The sequence below is a fragment of the Rhinopithecus bieti genome, unplaced genomic scaffold (genome assembly GCF_001698545.2).
Source record: "Rhinopithecus bieti isolate Rb0 unplaced genomic scaffold, ASM169854v2 scaffold_1251, whole genome shotgun sequence".
In the NCBI taxonomy this organism is placed as follows: Eukaryota; Metazoa; Chordata; class Mammalia; order Primates; family Cercopithecidae; genus Rhinopithecus; species Rhinopithecus bieti.
This window is the reverse complement of record NW_016803325.1, coordinates 1,079,075-1,090,513: the sequence shown is the minus strand read 5'-3', so window position 1 is coordinate 1,090,513 and position 11,439 is coordinate 1,079,075. Positions and strand designations below refer to the sequence as shown.

General features: G+C 38.1%; 1 protein-coding gene across 6 annotated transcripts in view; it reads left to right on the top strand.

The window, feature by feature from the left end:
• TMEM39A (transmembrane protein 39A) overlaps nt 1–11,439 on the top strand; it is a 38,448-nt gene that overhangs the window by 11,097 nt on the left and 15,912 nt on the right. For 5 of the 6 annotated variants that reach the window (XR_001886288.1, XM_017875437.1, XM_017875416.1 and 2 more), the window contains 2 exons: nt 3,913–3,996; nt 9,542–9,696. Coding sequence is in view for 5 of the 6 variants with exons in the window: in XM_017875437.1 (XP_017730926.1) it covers nt 3,913–3,996; nt 9,542–9,696 (239 nt within the window). In the remaining variant the exon portion in view is untranslated. The remainder of the gene's footprint in view (nt 1–3,912; nt 3,997–9,541; nt 9,697–11,439) is intronic. The other variant, XM_017875426.1, reaches the window with a different exon arrangement.

Below are 11,439 nucleotides of genomic sequence, written 5' to 3'. Positions count from 1 at the left end.
TTTTTTTTTTTTTTTTTTTGAGATGGAGTCTTGCGCTCTGTCACCCAGGCTGGAGTGCAGTGGTGCAGTCTCAGCTCACTGCAAGCTCCGCCTCCCAGGTTTACCCCATTCTCCTGCCTCAGCCTCCCCAGTAGCTGGGACTATGGGACTACAGGCGCCTGCCACCATGCCTGGCTACCTTTTTTTTCTTTTTTTTGTATTTTAATAGAGACGGGGTTTCACAGTGTTAGCCAGGATGGTCTCGATCTCCTGACCTTGTGATCCGCCCGCCTTATCCTCCCAAAGTGCTGGGATTATAGGCGTGAGCCACTGTGCCTGGCCAATATTTAGTAAATTCTTTACAAGTATTATCTCATTTATTCTTTATAAAAATGAGTAGGTACCATTATATGACTCCCATTTTATAAATGAATGTAAGACAAAATGGGTAGGTACCATTATATGACTCCCATTTTATAAATGAATGTAAGACCTATAAACTGGTTCAAAAATCACATAGTGGCATAGTGAGTGCCCAAGTCCAGACCAGTCTGCTATGCTTTACTTCTTGTTTTAGTCCTGTATTTATTCCGTAAGTTCTTCTTGGGTAGTTCATTATAAAATTTCTATTTGGTTTGACATTCCCCTGGAAACTTCTCATGTGTTGAATTTTCAGCGTCATCAAAGAGTTCTTTGCCCAGTCTAACATATCTGACTATAGCTCTTTAGAAAGTTACCTACAAATACTGCCTTGAAACAGAGGGAGCCAGTGTTCTTGTCATAATCAGGAACCTGCTGCTACAGCTGCTGACTCCAGAATTAATGCTTCCTTTGCTCTGACCCTTACCATCAAAAATGGATGCCTTTTGCTACCTTTTCCCCTAACTTCACTCACTTCTGAATTCAAGTTTTATATGATGCCTGTGGTTGACAGAACCAAAATCATATCTAGAGTCTGAGTTGCAAGAAAGTTTGGAAATGTCATTTTTAGCTTTCCAACCTCTGCAATAGAGGAACGCACACTTAACGGAGGTTGTAGAGTAGATTGGCTCACTTATCTGATGCACATAATCTTTGCTAACACAAAGCTTAAAATTGGATTGTGAAGCCAAGAGTAACATGTGAAATAGCAAATATGAGTTTAGCCTGTGAATCTGAAAGGAACCTGTATCAGTGAGTTGTTCAAAGATAGAATGGACTGCTGGAGATCAAGTTATTTCCCATCACTGAAGGTATTGAAGCGTGGAAGGTGGTTACCTGACCAGGAGGCTCTAGCAAGGACTTCTGTCCCAAATATGTGGTCTGTCTTTTAAATTTTCTTCTATTATGAGTGTCTGGGTCAGACACTCATAATAATTTTGTCAGATTTATATATTAGGTTTTTATTTTTCCATTCCAAGATCTTAATATCAAAAAGAAATGTGGACACCTGAATATGTGAAGTATTCTAGCTGTCAGCCAATTAACTGAATGTGTCTTAACCCTAAGAAACATAAAAGCTAGAAGTAGTAAATTATTCAGAATAGGAATAGAGGGCTCTGATTAATCAAATATTCTGGGTTACAAAGAGTTAATCATAACCACATTACCATTTTCATTGATTTGGTTATAACATGCTTAACAAAAAGATGTATTAGGCACTTAAATATTTTGATTTTTTTTTTTTTGAGACGGAGTTTCACTCTGTCACCAGGCTGGAGTGCAGTGGTATGACCTCTGCTCACTGCAACTCCGACTCCCTGGTTTAGCAATTCTCCTGCCTCAGCCTCCCGAGTAGCTGGGATTACAGGCATGCGCCACCATGCCCAGCTAATTTTCGTATTTTTAGTAGAGGCAAGGTTTCACCATATTGGCCAGGATGGTCTTGATCTCCTGACCTCGTGATCTGCCCGCCTTGGCCTCCCAGATTGCTGGAATTACAAGCGTGAGTCACTGCACCAGGCCAATGTTTTGATTTTTAAAAATGTCTTAGATGGACTGGTGATGCATTAATAAGACCCAGAAATTAGCCAGGGGTTGAGTGAATCTGCATGTATTATTTTGGAGGAGTAGGGTGAGCCGGGAGGAGTCCCCAAAATAGGAGGGGATAAATACTGTTAGAATCCATAATACTTAGAGAGGGAGAAAAGGAAATGATCTAAGGAGTGGCAAGCCACTCTGTTGACATTTGGCTGTTCTGTCTCTAAAATGTATACTCAATTTGGCCACTTCATTCCATCTCCATTGCTACTCACCCTGTTCAGTCTGTGATCATTTTTCACTTGAATTAAAAGCAAGAGCTTCTTAACTATCTTGCCTCAGTATAGTAATTATCTTACTCCAGCCTTCTTGCTGCCTTTTAGACACACTGGGCATATATTTTCCTATCTTAGGGCTTTTGTGATTGCTTTTTCTTCTGTCTGGGGCCCTTTGTCCCCAGAGCTTGAAATGCCAGGTGCCTTTTTGTCATTCAGCTCTCAGCCCAAATGAGGGATACCTCCCTAACCACCAATTTAAATGGGCTCTGCACCTCCCTCCTTCTTAGTCATTATTTGTTACTGTTTTATTTCTTACAAGCAGTTTTAACTATTTAAAATGCTTTTGTTTGGGAGCTTGTTTATTGTTGTTACTTGCCCTGCTTCTCCAAACAAATTTATTGAAGATATGGGTTTAGCTGCTGTAACAGGGTGACAAAACAAAATAGAAACTTATTTCCCTATTTAATAAAAGTTTAGGTGGATGATATAACATCAGCATGGCGACTCTTTGTATATATTGCTCTTCCATCCCTGATATACTTCTTCCAAACCATGGTCCATGGTAGTTACTCCAACTCCAGTTATCATATCTGACCAGCAGGAAGGAGAAAGAAAAGAGAAGGGGACATCTCCTTTTAGAAGAGTATGGCTTAGAAGTTGTGCCTATTACTTTTTCACTCATTCTTTGGCTAAAAGTAGTTTTTGCAAGGGAGGCTGGAAAATAAACCTTTAGTTGGCTAGGAGTCAGTGCCTAGTTAAATTTTATGGTGATGCAGAAGGAATGAATAGTAATCTCTCTCTGCCATTTCCTTTCCCTCTCGCACTACAGTGGAAAGTAAGACAGGAGAGCAGGAACCTTGGCTGTCATCTTCCACGCTGTATCTTTAGTGTGAAGGAGAGTACCTGGCACATTGTGGATGCCATGTATAGATTTCTTAAATTAAGTAATTGAGAAATTTAACATTTCATTCTGGAAGGAATTGTGGAAACCTATAGACCTTTTGATCATCAAAATGAAAATACATCCTGATTTTGGTGGTTCCTGGGATATTGTTGCTAAAGACTTTTCATTTGCTTATTACCACAGTTATATATACAGATTTAGACCTAGAAGGAACTGTAGACAGCATCTAGGCAAATGCTATTATTTTATAGATGAGACCAAATGTAAGGCATACTTCTAAATCAAACTAGAGAGAAACACTAAATGAGTATAATTGATGTACCATCTACTAGAGAGTTTAGTAGACACCCAATTAGATTAACATAAGCTTGCATAAGAGACCAACAACAGAAACTTCTGAAGACTGTGAATCCCAACTGATCTATTAACTTTGAGACATTATAAATATAACATTTTATATAAATTATTCTTGCCATAATTCTGCAGGTTATAACTTGTTAACTCAAAGCTGCAATCTTTACCTTTTAGTACAGTAATACTTTTGAAAAGGGAGAGGAATACATTCCAGGTAGTTTAAAATAGTGTTTAAAAACTTAAAGCAATTTGTTGTGAAAGGAGAAGTAGAAGGTACATAGTCTGTTCAGGATCTCTCATATTCCCATAATCTGTAAGGGTGTGATGATCTAAGGAAGATCTTTCGAGGGATAAACCTCTATTCTTGTAGTAGTGCCAGCTGAATACACATCATATTTCTTTCTGATGTAGTTATTTAGTTATTTATTTCTGTTGTAGAATTTTCATCTCATTGATTATCATCTGGCAGCATTCATCACAGTGATGCTTGCGAGGAGGCTTGTATGGGCTCTCATCTCAGAGGTAACAGTTCATTCGCTATATTCTATCACATGTAGATAGAGTTAGTTACTAGAATGGGTGCAGGCTGAAAATGTGACCCTAAAATTTAATAAATAATTAAATTATTTAAATTAATAAAGTTTAATAAAACAGTAAATTACTTTACTCCCATGTGAGTTCTGCTAGTACTTTAAGAAAGGTTTCCCTTCAATGTAATTTTTTAAAATTCAAGTGTCAAAAACTGTTAGAAAATTCTTTTGTAGGGTCAGAGCTTGTGTTCTGTTTCTGAGTTTTCAGTACAATTTTAAAATTTAAATAGTTTCAGTAAAAATGGATGAAAGTCAGGTAACTATTAATATGAAGTGTTATCTATACACATACAGTTGTACCTAAAACATTCAGTTCCAGATAATATTCACTTGATACTGTTTATATATACCATTTGAGAAGACTGTTAGCAAGAAACATTTATTTGAGTTTCTTAGAATTTTTAAAAAGCAGTGACTGTCAGAATTTGTATGGGATTAATCTGAAGATTAGAATCTAAGTTTAGTGAGCAGAATGACAAAGAATGAGAATATTAACTGATCTTTTTAAAATTAAAAGTTGTTGACAAAGCTAGCCATTGGTATCATTTTTCTTTTCTTGTCTTTTTTTTTGAGATGGAGTTTCGCTCTTATTGCCCAGGCGGGAGTGCAGTGGCATAGTCTCGGCTCACCACAACCTCCGTCTCCTGGGTACAAGCGATTCTCCTGACTCAGCCTTCCGAGTAGCTGGGATTACAGGCATGCACCAGCACGCCTGGCTAATTTTGTATTTTTAGTGGAGATGGAGTTTCCCCATGTTGGTCAGGCTGGTCTCGAACTTCCGACCTCAGGTGATCCACCTGCCTCAGCCTCCCAAAATGCTGGGATTACAGGCATGAGCCACCGTGCCTGGCCTCATTTTTCATGTATTTGTAAATCCCAATGAGGCAGGGAAATGTGCTTTCTTAAAATATTGTTATCCTGTGCCCTGTGATTACAAAAACAAAAAATGTTAATTTAGCTGAAGTGGCTAATGATTTTAATCTTGGAATTTATAATTCAGTGTGAAATTTTAAATGAATAGTTACTATAATCACAAATAATTGAGAGTCAACTTGTTTTTCCCAAAGCATATGTAGAAAGTCTGTGTTTGTAAGCTCTGATTTTCAGGAACCCTATTTCTGGAAGCAGAGTAATTGGAAATACTAAGTCAAGATCTGAAAACCATTTGAAGTTAACCAAAAAGCACGGGTAGTAGGATTGCTTGTTTTTCACAGTAGGAACGTCCGTTTATAATCTTTTCTTTCAGAGTTTTTATTTAAAGGATGAAAATAGAAACTCACTTTTCAGTTTATTGCGAAAATGTGTTCTTTCTTTAGAGGATCTCAATGGAATTTTGTGTTTTCATTTGTTAAAATAGGAAATGATTTTGTTTCATCCCTTGAGTTACTTGGAAATGGCTGCTTGTACCTGTCCAGTTAGTATGCCCAGTTTGTGTGTAACCCTTCAAAACTGGGGTTTCTACCTTGTTGCTGCAAAGATTAAAACTTAAATGGCCTAAAAGTAGTATAGCAGCTTTTGCATAGCCTTACTTGGAATAGGCTTGCAATTTTTTTTTTTTTTTTTTTTTTTTTTGAGATGGAGACTCGCTCTGTCACCCAGGTTGAAGCGGGAGCGCAGTGGCGCCGTCTCAGCTCATGCAACCTCTGCTTCCCAGGCTCAGGTGGTTCTCCTGCCTCAGCCTCCTGAGTAGCTGGGATTACAGGCACCCACCACCATACCCAGCTAATTTTTGTGTTTTTAGTAGAGACAGGGTTTCACTATGTTGGCCAGGCTGGTCTCGAACTTCTGGTCTGAAGTGATGCACCCACCTTGGCCTCCCAAAGTGCTGGTATTATAGGCGTGAGCCACCGCGCCTGGCCAAGGCTTGCAGTTTTTAATGGAAACAGAATACTTAAGCTAAATTTAAACATGGTTTTATCAAAGTTTTAATTCTGTAACTTAATGTTCATCAGGAAGGGAATGTTTAAATAATTTTGGTACATCTACATAATGGAATAGCATACAGCCATTGAAAACATAAAGATGTGTTTATGTATTGACCTCCAAGGTGTTAAGTGAAAAAAGCAAGGTGCAGAACAGTGTTTAAAATGAGATAGGAGTGGCCGGGTGCAGTGGCTCACGCCCCCGTAATCCCAGCACTTTGGGAGGCCGAGGCAGGCGGATCACGAGGTCAGGAGATCGAGACCATCCTGGCTAACACAGTTAAACTAAAAATACAAAAAATTAGCCGTGTGTGGTGGCGGGCGCCTGTAGTCCCAGCTATTCAGGAGGCAGAGGCAGGAGAATGGCATAAACCCGGAAGGCACAGCTTGAAGTGAGCCAAGATCGCGCCACTGCACTCCAGCCTGGGCAACAGAGCGAGACTCCATCTCAAAAAAAATAATAATAAATTAGGAGGAGGGAACAAAATATATTTGCTTATATATGAATAAATTGTTTCCAGAAGGACATACAAACTAATAACAGTTGCACAGTTGGTGGCTAGGAGACAGGATCAGCAGGTGGGAAGCTTTTCACTATAAGCACTGTTACATGTTTTGTGTTTTGAGTGATGTGAATGTATTACCTATTCAAAAATTTAAAATAAGAGCTGTATAGTGATTTTCTTCCTAAAATATCTAAATTAGTTGGATAAAACCTATCATAAATCATCTTTCCTTCCTTCCATTAAAATATGTTTTCCTCCTTTTGTTGCATATATCACAGAAAGGATCCCTACCCTGAGAAAGATCAATAATATTAAAGGAGAGGCTGCTGGTAATTAATTCATAAACGGAAATGCTATTCAGAGAGGATTACCTCTCCAAGTAGGTAGAGTCTGTTTATTCACCTCCAGGCCAGCTCTGCCTGTTCACCTCCAGGCTAACTCTACTTATGTACTTGCTTCACAAGATTAGAAATAAATTTAGCTGTTCTTTTACCAACCTGAAGCAACTTTCTTTTTAAAAATTGTTTTTCTAAATAGGAAGGTAGTATATTTTATTGAAAAAAATTTGGAAAACACTAAAATATAAAGCAGGACATTTAAAAATTGCTCACAGTCTCATTATGGAAGACCACTTTTTTTGCAGGATGGAGGGCAGATGGAGTTTTGCTCTTGTTGCCCAGGCTGTAAATGGCATGATCTTGGCTCACTGCAACCTCCACTTCCTGGGTTCAAGTGATTCTTCTGCCTCAGCCTCCCAAGTAGCTGAGATTACAGGCACCCACCACCATGCCCAGATAATTTTTGTATTTTTAGTAGAGACCGGGTTTCACCATGTTGGCCCAGCCAGTCTCAAATTCCTGACCTCAGGTGATCCACCTGCCTCTGCCTCCCAAAGTGCTGGGTTTACAGGTGTGAGCCACCTTGCCCTGCCAAAGACTGCATTTTGCTGTATTTTCTTCTGATCTTCGTATGCATATGAAGATTTTATATTTACATTTATTTTAACATATTTGAGAATTATTTGTATACAGTTTCATATCCTGTACTTTAAAATTAACATAATGTTATGAATATTTTTCTGCCCTTCACCTAGCGAACTCTTGCTTATCCTTTAGGTCTCAGCTTAAATATCATTTACTAACACAAGCTATCTCTAGAATAGGATCTCCTGTTGTTTACTTTCCATAGCAGCCTACTCTTCCTATAGCACTCATTACAATTATAAAAATGATTAGATATGAGTTTAATATTTGTTTTTCTTGGTTAGTCAGCTTCATCAACACAGGGGTTTTGTTTGTCTTGGTTACCACTGTGCCCCTAGGACCCGGTAAAGGGTCTGTCACATATAGCACAGTGATTGGCGGCTTGGGCTCTGGAATAAGGCAAAATTAATCAACAAATCCAAGCTCTGTGCTCTGGTGACATTGGGCAGAAGCAGTGTTTTTTATTTCTAACCCTGAACTTTTGAGAAGGAGGTAATGGAGTAACTCCAATAGCTTAAATAACTTTACTAAGCTTTGATATGTGAGGTAAATTGGCATGAAGGTATGTATCAGGGGAGTTATGTGAAGCTATGTGCCAGGCTATGGCTGAGAACAGCTTGAGCCATAGTTTGAGGCTTAAGGCATTCATTATGGCATTTATTTAACTGCTTTTTTGCATTTTAAAGTAACTATATATTACATATATATGCTCTCTCTATATATATAGTATTCAGTATACAGTATATTGCATATATGTTATAGGTACTCCATAATATGATCTGTAAACTAAGAAATGGATATGTAGGAGGAAACTGAAAAGCTCCTATCCCCTACCATGTACTGTTGACTCTAGATACTTTCTTTCTCCTTTCTGGTTTCCAACACTGCTTTCTTAGAGGTTATGGGGATCCTCCATTTTCCCGTACATTTTGCTCATTCTCTTCTCCCTAGTTAATTTGGAAAGAAAATGGCATTGCAGAGTAAGTTATGACAAGTACTTACTATAGTTAGTCGGTTTTAAAGATTTGCAATTGAAGAAGCATATTTGAATAGCTGTGATAAAAAGAATTGGAAGTGATTATGCATTATTTCCATGTTTGCAAAAGTTAAAAAAGAAACTTATTTATATAGGGATCTGTCAGAGAAGATTAGATTATTTTTGAAACTTCACTCATTTATTAAACATTAATTCACCAAGCAGATTAGAGGTGAGGATTCAAAGAAAAATAAAAATATTGTTACTGCTGTTGAGGCCCTTATAGTTTAGTGGGAAGTAAGACAGATAAATTAGTGGCTCTCCATGTTTATGTACATAAAAAATCAGGCTGGGCACAGTCGCTCACGCCTGTAATCCCAGCACTTTGGGAGGTGGATGGATCATAAGGTCAGGAGTTCAAGACAATCCTGGTCAACATGGTAAAACCCTGTCTCTACTAAAAATGCAAAAATTAGCTGGACATGGTGGTACATGCCTGTAATCCCAGCTACTCAGGAGGCTGAGGTAGGAGAATTGCTTGAACTCAGGAGGCACAGGTTGCAGTGAGCCAAGATTGAGCCACTGCACTCTGGCCTGGGCGACGGCAACAGAGCGAGACTTCGTCACAAAAAAAAAATAAATAAATAAATAAATAAATACATAAATAAATCACTGGTTAACTTGTTAAAATATAGGTTGCTTGACTTTATTCCTTATCCCTGGAGAGGGAAGTTGTTAGGAGTTTACATGTCCAATTAGTAGCCCAGGTCATTCTGATGGAACAAAATAATACGATTCATGTAACATACTTTGAGAAGCTTCAATGTAAACAAATTAGATGATATAATAAGACCTTAAAAGAGGTCTGTAGATGGCACTATCGGGGTGCAAGAAGGAAACAGCTGTGCCTGGAGAAGTCTGAATTTTCAATTATTATGAAGATAAAGTGGGATGGGGCAGTTTTTCTTTTATTTCATTTTTTAAAGACACATTTTAGCTTCCACTGAACCTATAAGTTCTTACTTGAATCACACTACTTTTGAAGAAGATCATTTATAAAATGTTCCTTTTGGTTCTTCCGAACTTTCAGGCTACTAAGGCAGGTGCAGCATCAATGATTCACTACATGGTTCTGATATCAGCTCGCTTGGTACTACTCACTTTGTGTGGATGGGTACTTTGTTGGACCCTCGTCAATCTCTTTCGAAGCCATTCAGTCCTCAGTCTCCTTTTCCTTGGCTACCCGTGAGTACTCCAGTTTTACCATTCATTAGTAAATCTTAAGAAATACTTTGGTCATGTAAACGATACTATAAAAGAGTGAAAAATGAAATTCTTCAAATATAAATGAAGCATTTAGAAAATTGGGAAATCCATGAGCATGGTGAACATAAAATTTGTTTTCTAAACTGGAGTACATTTGGGACAACAGGCATAAACCAGGACTACTCCTGGGGAACCTGAAATGTAGGGCTATCTTGCCAGTGGAGAATATTTTAATTATCTCTCTTCACCAAGTAAGGGCCCCTCTTGCTATCTATATTTGGGCAAACGGTAGTTAATTTTAGATGAATGCAGTGGTTCGAAAACCGGTCTTACCCTTGGTTGGTCATATTACTTTGATCTTCTGGTTCCTGTAACAAAAGCACAATAAGTAGTCCTCCGTTATCCATAGTTTTGATTTCTGAAGTTTCAGTTACCTGAGATCAGCCAAGGTCCAGAAACATTAAATAGAAATTTCCAGAAATATATGACAAATTATGTTTTAAATAATTATTTAAATCATAATTTGTCATATATTTCTGTTCTAAATAATTTGTCACTATTTATGTTTTAAATAGTGTGCTGTTCTGAGTAGTATGGCGAAATCTCTCGCCATCCCACTTTGTCCCACCAGGATGTGAATCATCTCTTTGTCCACCATGTCCATGCCGTGCATGCTGCCTGCCAATTAGTTGATTAGTAGTGGCCTTGGTTGTTAGATGGACTGGCATGGTGTCACAGGACTTGTGTTCACGTGACCTTTATTTTACTTAATATGGCTCCAAAGTGTAGTTATGCTCACAATTAGGGATGCCAAAGGAAAGCTGTAAAGTGCTTCCTTTAAGTGAAAAGGGAAAGTTCTTGACTTAATAAGGAAAGACGAAAAATCATGCTGAGGTTGCTAAGATTTACTGTAAGAATGAATCTTCTATCCATGAAATTGTAAACAGTATGTTGTTATAATTGTTCTATTTTATTATTAATCTCTTACTATACCTAATTTATAAGTTAAAACTTTATTGTATGTATGTATATATAGTATAGGAAAAAACATAGTGTATGTAGGGTTTGGTACTATCCATGGTTTTAGGCATCCACTGGGGTGTTGGAATGTCTTCCTGCAGGTAAGAGGGTCTACTGTATGCCATATTCAAGTGCTGTAGACATGTATATATATTAGGATTGTAACTAACATTTTATTACAAAAACTTTTAAACATTCAACAAGGTTGAAAGAATTTTACAGCTATCACCAGTGTAATCCTCACCTAGATGATTCTGCCTGTTAATGCTTTACTATAATTGTGTAATACTTACCTGTCCATCTCTCCATCCCTCTATCCATTAGTTCATCTTACTTTTGATGCATTTCAAAGTAAATTTGAGACCTCAGTTTGCTTCCCTCTAAATACTTCAGCATGTATGTATCATTAACTAGAGCTCGATATTTGTTTACAGCTTTTTTTTCTTTTGAAGTTAAATTCATATAAATAAAATTCCTGCCAGGCGTGGTGGCTCAAGCCTGTAATCCCAGCACTTTGGGAGGCCAAGGCAGGCAGATCACCTGAGGTTAGGAGTTTGAGACCAGCCTGGCCAACATGGTGAAACCCCGTCTCTACTAAAAATAAAAAGATTAGCAGGGCGTGGTGGCGCGTGTCTATAATCCCAGCTACTCAGGAGGCTGAGGCAGAAGAATCACCTGAACCCAGGAGATGGAGGTTGCAGT